Source organism: Colias philodice, chromosome 19, assembly GCF_061535455.1.
Source record: "Colias philodice isolate Cphi_HAF_F1 chromosome 19, ilColPhil1 Martin Lab GWU primary, whole genome shotgun sequence".
Classification (NCBI taxonomy): Eukaryota; Metazoa; Arthropoda; class Insecta; order Lepidoptera; family Pieridae; genus Colias; species Colias philodice.
In genome coordinates, this window is record NC_143104.1 from 5,434,557 (window position 1) to 5,454,442 (window position 19,886).

The 19,886-nt window shown below is 33.9% G+C and overlaps 1 protein-coding gene across 2 annotated transcripts in view; it reads left to right on the top strand.

Moving 5' to 3' along the window:
- Ptpmeg2 (Protein tyrosine phosphatase Meg2) overlaps positions 1–19,886 on the top strand; it is a 36,576-nt gene that overhangs the window by 15,798 nt on the left and 892 nt on the right. For both annotated transcript variants that reach the window (XM_089707023.1, XM_089707022.1), the window contains exons 5-13: positions 9,595–9,803; positions 10,517–10,629; positions 11,920–12,043; positions 14,000–14,076; positions 16,165–16,351; positions 17,214–17,377; positions 18,286–18,515; positions 18,896–19,032; positions 19,390–19,466. In XM_089707023.1, the coding sequence (XP_089563149.1) occupies positions 9,595–9,803; positions 10,517–10,629; positions 11,920–12,043; positions 14,000–14,076; positions 16,165–16,351; positions 17,214–17,377; positions 18,286–18,515; positions 18,896–19,032; positions 19,390–19,466 (1,318 nt within the window). The remainder of the gene's footprint in view (positions 1–9,594; positions 9,804–10,516; positions 10,630–11,919; positions 12,044–13,999; positions 14,077–16,164; positions 16,352–17,213; positions 17,378–18,285; positions 18,516–18,895; positions 19,033–19,389; positions 19,467–19,886) is intronic.

Here is a 19,886-nt window from a genome sequence, read left to right on the forward strand (position 1 = left end):
ATAAATATTTATTAATTATTATTTTTGTTTATTTAATAACAATTAAACCACATCGAATCAGACCCTGAAAAATGAAAGGGTTCTATTCCTGAGCATACTCAAGCGTAAGAGAAAAAAAAAGACTCGATTAGTAAAGTATTTCGGTCGCTATCGTGTTAACAAGAAAAAGGATCCGCACATACAGACACACGGACGTCCAAGACAGAACTTTTTTAAACTGTTTTTTAACTAGTTTAAATAACAAAAATGACATCAAAAATATCATGAACGTTAAAAATAGTGTTTTTTCTTAATATGTGTGTGTATGTATTATCTTACAAGTGCAATGTATGATACATAAAGACATTTTAAGTTTGAAAAATCAGATGTTTTGCGCGAAGTGACAGTAGTACCCACCTCAACGCTTCGCTTATGAGGCGTGCAATAATAAAACGACGGCGAGAAATTTTCAGAAAAAATAATTTTCTAAATTTATATTTAGATTGTAAGGCAGTCGTAATTGCAAATAAGGAACGCAGAATTTTCATTACTTCAAACCCCAGTTTTGCAAATTCTTTACTCAAATTAATTCATGGAAGAACGCTATACTGTTACTTGGTACCTGGGTAGGTAAATTAAGCAATTTACTTAAAGGCGGTACTAGGTATTTTTCCTCTAACGAGTAATTAATTATTGATAGTTGCGGAAGTTTATTATTAAGTAGTTTTTACAATTTAGTGACTAAATTATCTTTATTATTAGTGCTACAAGTTGGAGCGAATATTTCTGCAGAATATTACAAAATCATAATTCAAGCGACATTGATACTTCCGAATTGTTTTAAATATAAAATATTATCACAAAGATATTTCTTCTCAATGGCGTCAATGTTTTTCGGTAGTAGAGTAGAGGAAATATGTTGTTTATGTATCGGATCTTATGGTCTTCACCTTGAAGTCACGTGTTCATCGGTCCGTGAGTCAGTGTTGCGCAGCAGTTCTGTCACAAGCGCATTGCGTTTTATAATATTAAAGGCCATCTTCGTACCGTGACGAACTTTTTATTTATTCGCAAATGTGTGCTGCGAACGATGCCAACGTGACCACTTGTAATCTGTCTAAATGGGATCTCATGACAAGAGGGATGTCACGACCACGCATTTTGCGTTAGGTCAGCTCGTAATTGCTGCGCATGAATTTACTTTCATGTTTTTTTTTTATTTATATACTTGTTACATGTCTAAATGCTTATTAACGGTACCATTAGTTTATATTTAAACTGTGCTATCACAATCAACTTAAAAATAGAAATGTTATACACTGTTGAGATGTAGCTAATAATAGAATTAGTTAATTTAAAAATTTATAAATAGTGTAGAGTCCAAATTTGATCTTTTCATGTTGCCGTAGTTTTTACTCAAAGAATAGTGTAACTTTTACACACATTGCCGATAGGACGGTTATGAGTGACCAATCCAATTTCGAAGGTAATATCCTGTCTCCTGTTCGAATATCGTTTATAGCTAGATTCCAGGTTTCAATTATTTGAAATATCACAAGCGATCGATGCTTTTGCACGTGTAATGTGCACTATGCTTTCGTAGTTCTACGTATATTCAAGGATTTGCGTAGGTGTAAAGTGTTATCGACAGTGTACCTACACATCTTTTCTTTTAAATATCACAAGAGCTAGTAGCTATAAATAATAATTCCGACATTAGCGTTTTAAACGAGTTAAATTACACTTGTATTTAATCCTGTTAAATTTGTTACATTTCTTCAAGGGCATTTCTTTCTTCAAACGTCTTTTGGATGGATTATGATTAACCTATTATAGTAAAATATATTTTGTTACGTATCAATGTCAGGTAAGAATCCATAGGTATGGCAGTTATTGGTTTGGGATGATTAATATCCGCTAGGAGAAGGTCGCGGGTGAGGTGTGACGTCACCTCCGCTAGCGCTCCACTTCCGCTCGTTCGCCATACGTGCTCCGATTACCATATACAACTGTCTACCACGATAAATATTCAAATTAATCTTATTGTCGTACAAAAATTCCATAAAGAATGAGAGTTTAGTTTCAGTTTTCAATGCTATTGTATCAATATTAACGCACAAATGTTGACAAGGGATAAATAGGTGACGAAGAAATGGTAGAGACCCCAGATTACCGTTCATTCGATCGATCTCTGAAGATATTGGCTTTCAAACATAGTAGATAAAATAAAAGCGATTTCTGTTTTATTTAAAAGTTATAGTTTTTAATTTTTATATTATGTTTGATAAAATATAAAAGAAAATAATACTGATGCAGTTTAAAGTAACCAAACATACTTAAATAACATTTACTTGCTAGGTAAAAGTTTATAATATATCATTTAAGTACGATATGCTCCAAATATGGTAGAATATACAATTGTGAATAATATGACCTCATTGTCAATAACATGCAAATTATTACTTATATAATAAGCTATTACAATGTAGAGCATTTGTAACAATGGTAAACGCTCCATTTATGAATGCAGTTTGATTATAGACTAAAGTAGTAGTTTCATGTATATATTTCATTATCGGTGCAATATAATGAGGTCAAAATTTGGGTTTCCTACGATCTTACAGTGATTCCATTATAATGTCTGATTTTGGAATATCCTACTTTTTGTGAAAATTATTAATATTTTTTTGGCGTAAATAGGTATATGCTATATTATGTACCTAGGTATTTTTAGATTTAAGTGCATTATTTTGGATCAAAAATCTCCTATTAATTAAATTTAAATTCAAGTTGGGTATAAAATATAAATCCAATATTTTTGCATTAAGGGCCGATTTTTCAATCCATGGTTAAAACTTATTCGCCCAATAAAGTATTACACGACAACATTAAAATGTCATCCGTAAACTGTCAAATACAGGCAAAGAATACATTTTTGAAATGGTAGTTCAATACGTTATTCGACAAATAAGTATTAACCAAGGATTGAAAAATCAGCCCTTAAAGTACTTACTGTCGTTCAATGATTTTAGAAATGCAATCATTTAAAATAAAATAGAGTTCAAAGCGACTATGTGATGTACCTATACGGTACATATGTCGCACCTGGCAGTTTCGATGGCAGCTGCGCGTGCGCTGTCATTTTTTTATGTTTTATTTTCACCGACACCCTAGTTGTGTGCAATGTATATTGCGAACACCCTATGGCTTGCTCTATTGTAGTTTGATTGTAGTTGATGCAATGTCTCCGACGAACATGCATGAAAGTGATTTGGCGTTCTTCCATCAATAATCTAGAGCAAATAGCCGGCATGGAAAATTACGCAATTTTTTTATATCAGATCATTCTTATGAAAGTTTGATTCTTTTAAGAATTTATATTTTAATACGTAAAATCTAAATATTTTCATGTTACACTCTGTTGAACTTATCGCGGTCGCCCTCAGTACTGCGGTGGCGTCGTCAAAATGAGGATGGCATGCCTGACCTACATAACAACTCAGCGGGGACGCCTGGGCCTCAGCCAACTCTATCGTTGTAACTACATACTTTTTATTTCTATAAAGAAAGTGCATATTTGTGGACCATATTAAAATTTTATTCCCGTTTGAGTTACGCTTAATAGCACCTATTCATCTCTGCCGTGGCCGTATAATGCAATTAAGTGGTGCCCCAGAATACAGTATCTTTAGTTCCTTATTTGATTTTGATTTATGCGCCTGGTATAGCAAGCGCATATTATAGTGATATATATATGATGGAGCTTAAGCTTTATGATGAAATATGTTCTTTTAAGAATATAAAATTGGACCCAGAAAGGATTCTTAGACATTGTGATAATAATAGTCCGTAATAAAACAAAAACCTAGAGATTTCAATGAGTCTGAGTTATTATGTTTGGATTGGATAATTCTAGTTTCAAAATCATAATTGAATAAGATTATTAGATAAAAAGACTAAATCTTTTTGTAGCTGTAACAAAAAAAATATTTAAATTTGTATGACGCAAGTCGTAATTATTATTTAGATTTCATTTAAATTATACCATATGAAATTATGCACTCATCAAGATACGTTGCGAATTTATAGGCATCGATCGTATACGGAGTGGCAGCCATTGCGGTGGAGTATCGGTAATAGCAATCTGCCGTGCAGCCACAGCTCATTGATTGTGCCCTATACGACCCTTCAACCCTTTGTGGGACAATACCCCGATGTTCATGCATAGCTGTGTTCTGAATCCTACTATTGCACATGCCAAATAGGTTTTAAAAACTTTAACCAACCTAAAGGATTTAAAGTTCCTAATATGTACTTGATTTGTTCATATAATAAAGGTGATTTGATTGCGCTTTGTCTAATCGGGAGAGATAAACAGATGTAACCCATTTTGAGTCAAGCTTTACATACATTTTATTTTATATTTTGACAATGAATTTAGTAATAATTATAAACCTTCATAATATAATTCTTAGAACTTTAACGACTTTTAATTTTCTTCCAGGGTGGACGGTAGTAAGTATATATTTATTTATTTATTTATTTTTATTTATTTATATTTTAGGAGAATCTACAGATATCCTTAAAGATAGTCACATAATATAATACTTACAATAAGCCATTTACAGATATATATATTATATATCCTTTTGTATTAATGAAAATTCATAGAAACAGCACGTGTGTCGAAGCTAGGCCATATGTCGATTGTAGATAAGATTAATACATATTTATGTAACGGGGACACGCTTATTTTGCTTAGGCTCTACACGCACAGAGGATCTACGTAAAATTATTGAAAGGTTTTTCGTTCATATTTCATAATAATAGCGTGTTTAGACGTGGAATAAAATGACGTCGCTATATTTAATACTTTTTATTACTATAAGGGCCGATTTTTCAATGCTTGGATAAAACTTATCCGTCCAATAAAGTATTACACGATAATATTAAAATGTCACGTAAACTGTCAAATAGGGGCAATTAGAATACGTTTTTGAAATGGTAGTTTTATACATTATTCGACGAATAAGTTTTAACCAAGGATTGAAAAATCAGCCCTAAACTAAATTGGCAGTCAGATTAATATTAACAACATAACACCGTCTGCTCTGGCTGAGCATTTTGCTTTATACTTAGTGATTCAAAGCCTTTTCGTAGCCATTTATTCCGGTAATTAATTAAGATGTCCGTCAAAAAGGATATAGCGATAAACGTCGGTTTACAATGTTTGATTCTATCATCAACATCGATTAATCAAAAGCACTTGCTCTGCGATGGCTTCACCCCGGGCAGCTGTTAATAAAATCAGACTCCTGACATTTATATCAAAGGTCAGATTTATTTGTAACAGGCTAGAGTCGCACTCCGTCCACCAAGCAATATTACATTTCAGAAGAGTGGATTTCACTTTTGTCTTTATAATGATTTGTAGGTTGGTGTAATTCTGTTATGATCTATTTATATAAAATAAAGTGGGGCTAGTTACACCACTCGTAACTCAAGAAGTGTTAGTGATTTTTGGTTTTCTCTTGGTTTCGATTGTATTCACTCACAAAAACATGCCTACCGGTTAAGATATTTTTTATAATCTTTTTCCCGGCTACGCATATGATATTAGGTGTTAAACTGAAACTACGTCACAAGTGATAGTAATTCTTGGAATAGATTAGATAACTAGTTTAATTCAGGTTATATTAAAGGGACGTATATAGAGAGTCTCATGTAATATTAATTGGAGATATTCAACAGCACTGCATTTAAAGACACCGGCTACGGTTCTCATTTAGAGCATGAATACGTCCCATTTTCTCCGTAGAAATAGCTTGCGATGTAGTCCTTTGAGCTTACTCTCCTACAAGATGCGCGACCGCATTTATACAACATATTATACCCTACAAACGTTAAATATGTAGACCACAAGTGAAGACAAAAAATATTCTCGTATTTAAACAAATAAGGCTGGAAGAAACTTGTACCAGAGAAAGTGTATATACTATCCTTAAAAGAAGTGGAAGCAATTACAGCTACGTATAGACTTCCGGTTGAGCATCGCTTTTTTATGTCGACATTATACCAATAGTTTTATGTTTTGCTTAACATAAAGTAGTTCGGAACAATCGATTTTCAGTCCATCATAGATAATGTTCGTTCACACGCAAAACTGCGATTCGCAGTAGCGTCTACTGTACATTCTAAGTGTTCCTATGGTGTTACCCAACATTGATTTAGAAAGACATAATTTTTTTTTAATCACTTTAGAAATCATCTGACTTGTGCTGTATTTCTTCTTACCTTTTATGTCAAATATAAATTAATTAGAAACGGATATGAATATAAATAATAAATTTGCATTATACAGCTTGTGTTTTGCTCGAGCAAACAATACAATGCCACCGCCTAGAAGCACGCGGAATTTAAGTGTTAGCGAAGGCGCTGAGTCAAGTAGAACTCTAGGCTCAGCCTTCGTGTTTATCTTACCCTCTCCACCTCACTCTCGCCCTAATTCGGGGGATAGAATTTACTCAACAAGTTTCGTTTCATCAACTCGACCTCATTGTGATAAATTCGCATACCGCGTAGTTTGGCAAGTGGTTGCGAACTTCTAAGAACCTATTTACATGAACACAATACATGCAATGTTTTAGTTTCGCCTAAGTTTTAATTAAATGGCGCACTGAAAATATATAAAATATACAAATTAGACCACTACTACCCTAGGCTTTGCCCATGTGCTCAAAGTAAATTTCTATTATTTTAAGATGTCCCCGATTAGTACGTAGGTCGACGCGAGCTATTGATTACATTCATACCTAGATAAAAATACCTGAAATTCAGCTCGCGAGTTGTTATTCCAGACCTATTTTGTTTACAATTTCCATTACCTATACAGGGTCAAATAATGTCGTCTCGGCGACGTCTGCGTCTTTAATAGCGATATTAATATTGCCGTCGGTCTGACGTCATGGGGATGTCTAGACCACTGTAGACTGCGGAAGACTAAGGACAGTGACAGACATTTATTAAATGAATATTATATATTAACCACTACTACCCTTATACCTTTTTAAATTAACAGGCATTTCTATGGTATGACGGAATTAATTAAATATGGTATGACGGAATTAATTAAATACGGAAGTTCCATTGCTAAGCATCTAATATTATCTTTATTCTACTGTTTGTTACTGTCTTTATTGAATTATGAAATATTTCTTTGTCTGAAAAAACGTACATAACTTAAACACCGATACGAATATTATGAATATTTCAATGTCGAAATCTTAGAACCAAGGGCAATGACCTCGCACCCCTAGTTTTCTTGACGTTGGTAAGCCTGTCTGGGTTCACCCTAAAGTTCTTCGGGACATTCTATTTTATTGACCTTGCGTATATAAATATAACATCAGATACCTGTCCTCCTGAAGGGGATTCATACTAAACCGCACAAAGAATACTGTGTTCATAGTAAACTATGATTCGTTACTAAACACTGTATTTTATGCACGACGTGTATTTATAAGCTATTTCAATTCAGTTATTACAGCTTTGTTTTTTTATAGGGACAAATGTGAAACATTAGTTCAAATAATTACATAGATATTCAATATAAAGTAAATAGTATATACATAGATAATGTATATAGCAAACAGTATTAATAAATAATATATTGTGGGGAGCCAATTGCAATAAAATGAGTGGAAAGGCGAAATATATATTATCCAAGTTTTATAGAGGTCTATCCAAGTGATCTTGATTAGATCGGTCCGCCACTCAGGCGTGTCATTTAATTTCGACAGACCTTGCCCTACGTTAGATAAGACGAGAAAAACTCAAGAATTCTTTACTTCGTTAAACAAAGTAAGGGTCTGAATTTATTGTTACCATATATGGTTTATTATTATCTTTATAACCTTGGAAATGCGTTGTCAAGGTTTTCGTGTTAGCATTTCGCTAGGGTAGCACACCTTATCTTATCTTGAAGGTCATTGTCAAACACCAGTCATGATACTATTAAGTTCCGTTTAATTTTAGATTTTCTATTTTAAAGAGAACGTTTTAAAGTCTCAGAATCCTCTGCCTATCCTACTGGATGTATGATTTTTCCCGACACAGCTAGCGATTTTAAAGGGCACTCATAAAAATCTCGATACCGTAACTTGTTGTACCTACATTATTAAGTATGTTGATAGATATATAAATTATAATGTGCATGTTTCATTCATATGCACAAAAAATAATAGATTGATATTTATGTATCAACAACATTTATAATTATAATCAAAATGATTACTTACGTTACATTACCTATAGAATTTAAGTAATGATCTTGATAATGTTCCATGTTTATTAACGGAAAACCTTAACAATGTAAGAAACTGTTAATGTACAAAGATCCTTGAGTGTCCTTTTTGTTTAATTAATTTAAACAAATGAGGTTTTGAAAAGACTTCGAAGTTGTTAAAGAACTTTAAATGAGTGATTAAACGTAGACTGATCCATGAGCACTTTTTGTCAATTTATATCCATATTATTAGGTTCATCTAATCAGTGTTTCTAATTATATTTGATGGCATATATATAGTTTATCTATCAATCGATATTTATAGTTATGTATAAAATATGATCAGATATATGGAAAAGAGACAATTTGTTAATTTATTCGTTGATTGTGGTGACTGATTAGCACACAATGGCTTGGGAAAGTATTATTATGAGATTTTTTTTTGATCTATCGACTCGTCACCTTCGCGTTCGCTAACACGCGTCCTTCGTATTTATTGTCGTCGTATTGCCTATGAAAACTTATGTATACTTCCAATACGTGATGGAATTTCATAACGTAGTTTATGTATTAACTGTCCAATAATATATTTTATTAACAAAGACACAAGTTCTTATGAGTGTAATGTTTTTACTTTTTGTTTCTAATTAACTCTACTGAATTTTAATCCAACAATACATAAACTCAAACTAATACCCGTGCAGCAAAAAAGAAGTTCTCCATTAATTGTTTAAGGAATATCTGATGAACTTATCTAGGCTTTGGAGGCTCATTTAAATTATTTTCCATTTAAAAGTGTAAAATTTTTTATTAAAAGAAGATATAAATAAAACAAAGCTGTTATCAGTTGGCGATATATTACAATAAATAGCAGTAGATATTTTTGCTCTATATTTTACTTTCATAAAATGAACCTATTAAACATCATCTCGTATACTTTACAATATTGCTCTTAGCTATAAAAGACTAGGTATTACGACACACCACGTATTTCTAATTGGCCTATTTTTAAGACAATAGCTTGGCACAGATGAAGCTATTGCCATTTTTGTGTTCATTCAACTATATTCTGACCTAAAAATATGTTGCACTCAGAGCTTTTAAATTAATCAATAAAGTAGATGTGTAGTTTTGTAGAAGTAGATTTACGTAAAAGAAAAGAAAAACATATTATATGAGATTCAACCCACATCAATTAATAATTTAAAATGTCCTCATTCCCACGAATACAGCGATTGTTAATTCACTTTACGAAATAAAAACAGCATGTTAAACGAAGTGTGTATTGACAAAAAAAAAACCAGCAGTCCTAACGAGCGAAATTGTTGCAGGGTGGTTATCCGGCGAAATTAAAAAAGGTGTTAATAGTGACGGCGCCGCTGTGGTTCAAGGCGCCGTTTCGCATCCTCCGGCTGTTCGTGCGCGAGAAACTCAGGGAGCGCGTGCACACGGTGAGCGCGCCGCAGCTGGGCGTGCACGTGCCGCGTGCGAGCCTGCCCAAGCAGCTCGGCGGACAGCTCGAGCCGGATCACGCAGCTTGGTTGGTAATCATCGATCATTATTTTTATACCCGATACGTGGGTACTCAGCTTCGATATACTTGTAGCTGGTATATATGGTAGTGAAAACGAACTGGACTCATTGATGATAGAAAAGCAATTGAGTAATTAATATAGTATTTTAATTTTAAACTGATATTTAACTATTAAGTATATATTAGTGGATGTTCTTGATATTTAGCTATATACAATGTATTACGTAATTTTTTCGTGATAACAATCAAAATGTATTCACCATGACGTAAAATATTCAATACTGTAGTACCCACAGCGTACATTGCATTGTACATTTTATGGATTCGAGATGAAACATCATGTTCAACAAATTGTGAAAAACGTCTACCTTTACTAAATTACCGAGGCGTGTCCTCGTTTTATTTTCATTGTCAAATGGGAATCCTATTTCGCGTAAAAGCCCCACGCTACGAATTAGCCACCGTGAATATTACTGGGTATTCTCTCGGAACGTTTCTTCGTACTTGATGCTTATTTAAATTTTCCCTATTTACAGTTCTCGTTTCCTTTTCGCGCGTGTAAGCTAACGTTTTCTCGCCGGTTTCCTATACGCTATTTCCTTTCATGAAAATAATCTTAGCTAAAATTAACTCTGGCAGTTGCACTGGTTTTATTGACACACTTCTTCGTGCTTTCTTATACAAACGCCATTTCATGTATGCGCTTTTTATCTTTCCAGGTTAGAGCACTGTAGAAATTGTTACACGAATAATCTTCAAAATTCAAAATTGGACGGAGTAATCGACGACTATGTGATCAGTAATCATATACCACCGGTCAAACCGCAAAATGGTAAGAATAATAACAGTATTTAACAAACAGATTAACAATATGAATGCTAATTACGTTTTAATGTTGTTTTAATGTGAATTGTATACCGGTTTAATTATTCAACAATTTGAAACGAAAATAGCTGAAAGTGAGAGCATACTTTTAGTCTAGTTTCAGAAAAAGGTAACCGCTTTTTATTGTGGTTTTTAAAGGAATATTTTGTTATATTAAAAGTTCAATTTTTATTGTTACATTTGTCTGAATTGCCGGGCCTTCATTTAGGAAGTTTAAACAGCTTTTAGCTAAAGACACAGATCATAATATTAATTTGAATTCGAATCGGATACGTTGCATCAGGTGTGAATCACATTTAGATCATTCATGCTGATGAAGTGTTAGCCTATTATTGTAGATTACGTAGAGCAATCGTGAAATTCATACACCTGAATTAACAATTAAAATACTTCATTTTCTGTAGTATATGTAGTACTTCTTTCCGAAGAGCTATATTTTGTCAATGATTGCTGCCGTGACGTTCTTGTTATTGATACGCTGAAAGGGGAATGTGTATTACAAAGCCCTCGCTTGTGTCTATTACGTCGCGACATCACGACGGCAATATTGTGACTTTTCATATCCTGAAATCCTTAAAGGTCGTCGTTACATGTGTCTTGACGGAATTCAAATAATACACTATTTTAATTTTATTCACTTTCAGTTTATATAACTTTTTTGCAACGTTATTCGATTCGTATGCTCGGTAAATTTTCAATTTGCTTTTGTATTTGAACTAGCTTTCTGTCCTCGGCTTCACCTGCGAGTCAAAGGAAAATCACACGGCAGTGAGCTGTTCCACCGCGGTAAAAATGAGTTTATGTCAATTTAGCCTTCTATCTCCAGACACAAAAAATTATAATAAAATAGCTACACACGTTGAAACAAAAAACAAACACAGTCGCATTTATAATACATACTAGAAAGGAAGGGACGATTATATTATTATTACGACTTTGTATTAGTAATAAAATATCAACATTATAATTTTTTTTTTTGATAAGCATCATATAGATAACTAGCTTCTGCTCACGACTTTGTACGTGCATCCCCGTTTTTCCCCGTTCCCGCAAGAATTTCGGGAAATCCTTTCTTTGGATGCCTACGTCCTAACATCTACCTGCATGCCAAATTTCAGCCCGATACGTCCAGTGGTTTGGGCTGTGCGTTGATAGATCACTATATCAGTCACCTTTGAGTTTTATATAGTATAGATGAAATGATTATTTACGTTTGTATATATGTATTATTCGGCAGGTATAATAGATCAGGAGGTGACACGTGACATGAGCAGCGAGCGGGTGGCGCGGCACAGCGACGCGGCCGACATCATGCACATCAGCGGCGACCTGCCCTTCACGTGCGACCCCACGCCGCTCAGGTACTGTGTACTGTGTAGTGTGTGTGTGGTGGTTTGGGGAGTGTGCGTGTGCGTGTAAGTGTGTGTGTGGAGTGTGTGCGTGCGAGTGTGTGCGAGTGAGCGAGTGTGCGCGTGCGTGTGAGCTTTATGTTATTTGCGAACATATTCATATCTACATAATATGTGTTTTATATCGAGCGTGCACCATTTCTTAAGCATTAGGGACGGGATAGGTTATTTGATAGGGACGTGAAGCTTTGTAATTCTTAATTTGTAGAGCATGTGTAAAATCTTTAAAGGGCACCAGCATAATGCATTATCTGGTGCCTTTTATAATTACTTTATAGTCGCGGGGTCGCGTGTGGCATGATGGTGAATTATGCAATATATCGCTAACACGAATGTTGATTCATGGTAAAACCAGAACTGCCGTAATTGATAAAGATCGATTACTTCATTGTTTCTTCGATCCTAGAAGAAAAAAACTAGAAAACATAATGTCAAATAGAACGCAAGAGCTTATAAAAACAAATTACGTCTAAAACCCACACATTTCAAGAGTAAAGGCCGGGGATTTTCTCGTATTTCGTCTCAAGGCGACAAAAACATCTTGTTTAACTTATGTAACTCTATCAGCCGTACAAATAAACGAGTTATAACATTTTATGCAAAGAATAAACTAAGAATAAGGAAAAATCATACAAATAAACACGAAATAAATGTAACCTAGTATAACTTCGTAATAAGTATTCATACTAATGCTATTCCGTCCTTATTACGGCTACCACCCTAGTATAAGTCTGACATAACCGAGTTATAACATATCTTTTAGTACATTGTGCTGTGTTTTACAAGTTATAGAAGCAATTTTCAATCTAAATTTGAGATAATAGCAATGAGAGTAATACGAGAAGTAGAAAAAGTTGAGCAAATTAATAATTTCATTACGTACCTATTGAAATGGAAAATTTTGTATGAAATGTCAAAATATACGAAATTATGAAAAACCCTTTTGAATAATATAATGATTTATTTATTTACAACATGCGCCAAACCATACATACATAAAACTTATTTCTAAACTTATCACAATAATATACACTTTCGTTGAAAATATAAATCTTCTAAGCCTGGAGTTGTATGTTTTCAGTACCAGTTATTTGGCAACTCTCTATCTCAAGGTGGGTTTATCTTCGTATAGCGGATCGCGTTATCTATCATTTGCTTGCATATTTAATGATATATTTAAATTATTTCCAATAAATATTTAAAAAATAAATAAACAGAACATCTTATGATGAAACTTCACAACAAATTCGACGAAGTCAAACGAGCGTCAGCAAAATGACAGCACCAAGGCTTAACCGTAGACAATTTCAATGTTTTTCATAATTTTGTGAATGAATTGCGACGTTGCCACTTCGCGCCTATTGCATAGCGTGAGCATAGATACATCGACGTTATTCCAAATTTATTTGTAAGAAATTATGACATCCTTATTCTTTATTTATTCTTATCATATCTATGCATTGCATAAGGTTTGAATAAGCAAGTTTTTATTTGTACGGCTGTTTATTTTTTCTGATTTGTGATCGATCATTGTGAACGCTAGTGGGCGGGTTTTATAGCTTACTATAATTATATAACGATATTATGTTTATCTTGTAATAAACTAGGTGTGACCTGTGGTTTCGCCCACGGACTAAATGCTCAAACACCGGTTTTGTAATAAAGTGGCTTAGCCTATGGACCCGTGGTCTTATTAGTATTTTCATTATAAATGTCATTAATATTCGTGTTATCGTGAAAGCGTAGACAGAAAGACAGGCATTTATAATATGTATTACTCAGTATTGATTTATTAGTAATCGCAACTCGCAACATTTCATGCGACAATTTCCATAGCATTAATAATATCGTAGTATTGATCAATCTAAATATTACAGAATTTTACAAGAATGCTTTATCAATTTGCAGGCATACGCACGGTTACAATGGGGACATAAAAGGAAATCACATTAACTCCGGGGATGAAGATGATTTAGATTTAATAAGTAAGTATTTTTTTCTTTATTTATTAATATTTAACCTTTTTTATTTGCTGAAAAATTTACATGACGTGAATGTCATTTTTTGTATCAAGTTTATGCAATATTGATTTTGTCAAAGTTTATTTTGTAAATAATTTGTAATGAATACTGATAAATTAAAATTGCCGGGTATGTGTTAATATATATAGTTTTATGAATATAATAATCGATGGGAAATTGTAAGTGGTGGAAAAACAAAAAGTTAAAAAATCATAATTCGGGTAAATTGTGTTTTAATTTGTGGTCATTCAATCACGAAAGTTTAATGCAGTTTTTTAATAATAACGATGCGAAATTTAAGAAATACAACAACATGGCTATCATAAATATTAAATAAATAATTTGGAAAATCCAAAAGTGCACGCCTCATAATTTTTTTTAATAAATATTTATTAATTATTATTTTTGTTTATTTAATAACAATTAAACCACATCGAATCAGACCCTGAAAAATGAAAGGGTTCTATTCCTGAGCATACTCAAGTGTAAGAGAAAAAAAAGACTCGATTAGTAAAGTATTTCGGTCGCTATCGTGTTAACAAGAAAAAGGATCCGCACATACAGACACACGGACGTCCAAGACAGAACTTTTTTAAACTGTTTTTTAACTAGTTTAAATAACAAAAATGACATCAAAAATATCATGAACGTTAAAAATAGTGTTTTTTCTTAATATGTGTGTGTATGTATTATCTTACAAGTGCAATGTATGATACATAAAGACATTTTAAGTTTGAAAAATCAGATGTTTTGCGCGAAGTGACAGTAGTACCCACCTCAACGCTTCGCTTAAGAGGCGTGCAATAACAAGTGCACTAAAAAAAAATTAATAGTGTTTTATTATAAATGCTATTTGCAATAAAAACATATTGCGCATTGTCGTGAATGTGAGGGAAATAAAAACAGATTTATATTATGTACAGTATTGAGTTAATATTGTTGTTGTTTGGAATATTTTGCTTGAGTACGTATTTCTCTATACTATTGTTCTGGGTGATGTTATGTTTCTAAATTTTCCTTATGATAAAAAAAATCAAACTGATAAAGTTCCGGTTTAGTTTATTTTGTAAAACTTATCAAACCTTGCTGAAACTGATTTTCAAGGAGCCAATTATTTGCAAAATGTTGAAAATAATAACACTCAGGTTCTAATAGACATAATATAAACGCGAAGATCTATGACTAATAATGTTATTTGCATAAGTATTTTGTTGACTTATTGTTTTTGTGTCGATCTATGTATGTACATTGTACAATCTTGTACAATCTTACCTATTATGTCATACAAAGATTTATGTGTACAATAATTCTTTTATGGTAAACACTGGAAATAGAATACTTATAATTTTATGTTTGTTGTCTTCAATTCCTGATTAACGATTTGTTTATTAAATTAAACGCTATAATGTTTCTATGAATCGTCAAACAATATTATATAATAGATGAGATCTGTGCAAAGTACCTATATAAATATGTATATGATAAAATAAATCATATAATATCACCTAAATTACAAAAGTGTATCCTCTTTAACATAGAATTACGAGTTTATTAATCGTCCTCATTAAAAAAGTGTGTTGAGCGTTAGACCAATTAAAATGCTTCCATAATTGATTTCTAATTGGACAATTTTATTGTTTGAAGCGGCGTACGGGTTAGGTTAGGTTAAATACATTTTTTAATTATGTAGTTTCCTTGAAATTAACACTTTATAATAAAAACGGTTCTCTTTTATTTGAAAGGTAAGAAAACATGGTTAAAGATTTACTCAATCTAGACAGTACTTTACTTTTGTTTCACCCGATTAGCTGTTTTTACTTGAAAGAATATAAAACTTTATACATATATCCTTATAATTTTTTACCAATAAATTAGATAGATTATAAGGTATTAGAATATCGGGATTAGGATTTATTTTTCCAAAATCAAGTTTTCGGAAATATGTAAGGGCAGTTTTCTCTCTTTTAACAACTCAGTATTCCCTCAAGGTGTCATTAAAAAATTCCTCAATCTACATCTCTGTAAATGTAATAACCCATTCCGTTGTGTCAGCGCGCGGCACGTGGTCGTCGGGCGAGGCGTCACCGGGCCTGTCGGACGAGGAGTGCGGCGGCGGCGGCGCGGGCGAGAGCCCGGCGGCGCTGCTGGCGCGCGTGCGGGCGCTCGGCCGCCGCGGGCTCGTCGCGGAGTACGAGGAGATCCGCGCGCGCCCGCCCAACGGCACCTTCCATCACGCCAAGTGAGTGAAGCTTGCTCCTACTTATTGCATATTGTACGAGCAAGCACGTCCAAAGTGCAACAAGGCGCTTTGCTTGCAAATTGCGTAAATCGAATTCTTTCCAATATTTTAAACTTAATATTATATTCAAATCAGTTCATCGTCGACGGGCATTAAGAATACCTCGCATGACTCATTTATCCATTTTATTACAAGTTTCCGTTTAATACAAGTTTTATATTTTAATAACTCTTTTATTTAATATTAATTAATTATACACAAGTACGGGATAGGCCCGTACATTCTGGTCCTTCGTGCCGGACACATATCTTAATCGTGTTTAAGAATAGCACCTCCCATCTTGCCGTAAATTGCGACTAAAGCATCTCTTATCAACTACGAGTAAAACAGCTTCTTAAATTTATTCGCTTATGGGTATTTATTTTACTAATATCAAAATAACGTTGTTTTATAATACTGCTGATTACGTAAAATATACTGTAATTAACATCACCGACTTTTTTTATTCTATTTGATATGTTATTAATAAACTACCTATGTGTATACCCCTGCTATCTGTACACGCTCTTATGTTTCAGAAAGTGGTTTCATTGACATGAGCGTTATGTAAATGGTTAGGTACCAAAAATAAAAATAACATTTTATTGTTTGAATATTTTACGTAATCAGCGTATGCAGAACTATAAGGAACATAACATTATACTATATATACATAACAGTAACATACACCATAATATGCAGAAGACCCATTATAGTTAATTAACAACATAGAACCTTGAAACTTACTACAACATAGCCGACTACACAGGAAAAATAAAGTATTGTTTTTAACAATAACTAATTGTCTCAATAACAATTACAGATTGCCGAGTAATCTAGTCAAGAACCGCTACACGGACGTGTTATGCTATGACCATTCGCGCGTGGTTCTTTCGCAAACTGACCCGGATGATCCTACAACAGATTATATAAATGCCAACTACGTTGATGGCTACAAACAGAAAAATGCCTTCATATGCACGCAGGGTGAGTTACAAGATCATAGTAAAAAACTGACTAATCCACACATGAAGAATTATATGTTAATTATGTTGCCTTAAATTTCATATGAGCATAAATAAACATGTGTGTATTTTTCATCGCGCAAAAATTGAATTGAATTTAAAAATAGCAGTACACACGCGCTAATTATAGTACGCGTATATACGACCTTTATTTGATGGCTTCAAAGAAGCATTTACAGTTTGTTGAAAAGTTTGTGAATTTACTCGGAAACAGTCATTGTTTGTCTATTCTTGGTTTGGCATTCTGCCATACGTGCATTGGAAAATTTACACGACCCCTATTTCGAGGAAAGTTTCACTGAAATAGAATGGGTGCCCAAGTAACATTGACTTGTAGGCGTTATGTATAGCGTATTGTTAGGTTTTGTTTACTATTGAAGTTCGTTTTATGGTGTCGCGTCACATTATGACTCGTTATAAATGATTCATTTTAATTAATCCACAATATGAATGGATTTTACATTGAACCATTTGCTGATACAACGTCGAAAGAACACAATAGAGAATGACAATATTATCTATTCGTTAAATAAGTAGGTACTATTCTGTTTGTTTTTTTTTTGCATTCCGCGAATATATAATAGTTTCAATGATACTTGAGATAATATAATATTGATGCTCAAATTATACAATATACATAAAATATATGAATATTTTTACATTGTTACATGTAAATTATATTTTATGCTTGCATATTTTGAGTGAATCAATATTTATTTTGCAAATATTGTGCTTATCTCTTTATTTTAAATTATATTTTGCTACGTCCTATTTTGTCAATCCCAATGCAAATTTGTGTTTTTGGTTATCGCATTCTGCAGCGCATCTGTCTAGTACAGCTTTATCATGACTTAAACGTTGCTTTTACAGGCCCGCTGCCCAAAACGTTCGGCGACTTCTGGCGCATGGTGTGGGAGCAGGGCAGCCTGGTGGTGGTGATGACGACGCGCACGGTGGAGCGCGGCCGCGTCAAGTGCGGCCAGTACTGGCCCGCGGCGCTCGGCGCCCGCGCCGTGCACGCCGGCTTCGCGGTCACCACGGAGGACATTGAGCACGAGGACGACTATACCATCTCGCATCTGTTGCTCACGGATCTGCGGGTGAGTGATGATGGATGCTGTATGGAGATGTTTTCAATGAAAATGTTGGATAAAGAATATTAAATATTCTTAATATTAACTTATAAATTTTATAAGTTACCTTATTTATATTGCCTAGTTTGGGACTAGATAGATCACTATAAATTATATTAATATAATTTTACGTGAATTAGATTTAGAATTAGTAGAAATCCTTTGTAAATATATAAAATATTGTTTGAGTGTAGGTAATTTAGCCATCAGCCCACCCAAATAATGAATTATTTCATAAAAATTAAATCTATGGTGATCTACCCAATTAAATTACAGAATATCCTATGGACGGTAATATGTAAATAGCTAATTTAATATGACCATTAACTATGTACGTTGTATTTCAGACGGAGGAGTCGCGCACGATATGGCACGGGCAGTACACGCGGTGGCCGGACTACGGCGTGCCGGGCGGCGGCCGCGCGCAGCCCGTGCTGCGCTTCCTGCACCTCGTGCGGCGCGCGCAGCAGCGGGCGCGCAACGAGTACGTACATTTTGTTAACCTATCTCAGAACGTATGTCTCGAGATTTTTGAAGTGAAAACTTCTTTAGCGGCGTTGGGTATAAAATCTTAAACTCGCGTCAGGACACGTGGCCTGATCGAAAAAGCGTAAGACGGATTTTTTTTAGCCCTTATATTCCATGCGTAAGACGGATACCATTCCAAAATATCAAATATGCTGAACGTTAATAATCAAGTTTTCACTTCTGCCGGCACTCCCGGAGTGCAACCCGTCTTTTTTTTTTGTTTTTAACCTATCGCAGAGCGTATATCTGGAGAATTCTGAATGTTGCATGGTTAATCATAGAACAGACTACAATGTTTATTTTTCTTTTACAGATTAGGAGATGCGTGGGCGGGACACAGTAGAGGACCTCCAATAGTAGTACATTGTTCCGCTGGAATCGGCAGGACTGGTATGAATTGTTTTTTATCCATCTAAATTGACATTGTAACGAGGTAGCGACACGTTTGTTTTTTATGTCGTATAGCTTTATAATTGAAGAATAATTGTGGTTTAAAACCGATTGTATAGTTTTGACGTGACAACGTTTTATAATTCGATAAAGCTGGCTGCACGCACGAAAAAACATGACTCATGCGGCGTTACCTTGCTCTGAGGCGTTCCATGTTAGTCTTGAAGTGCAAGCGAGAGCGCGGAACGAGCGACAAACAAGCACAATCTGATCGTTGTCACGTTCAACTATCGTCAGTAAACCGACTTTACAGACAACCAATTTTTTTAAGTTTATTCGTTACATACAAAATATCAAAACTTTCTTCTTTATAATATTAGTGTCAATGAATCAAAGAGAGTAGAAGTGTAAAAAAATAGA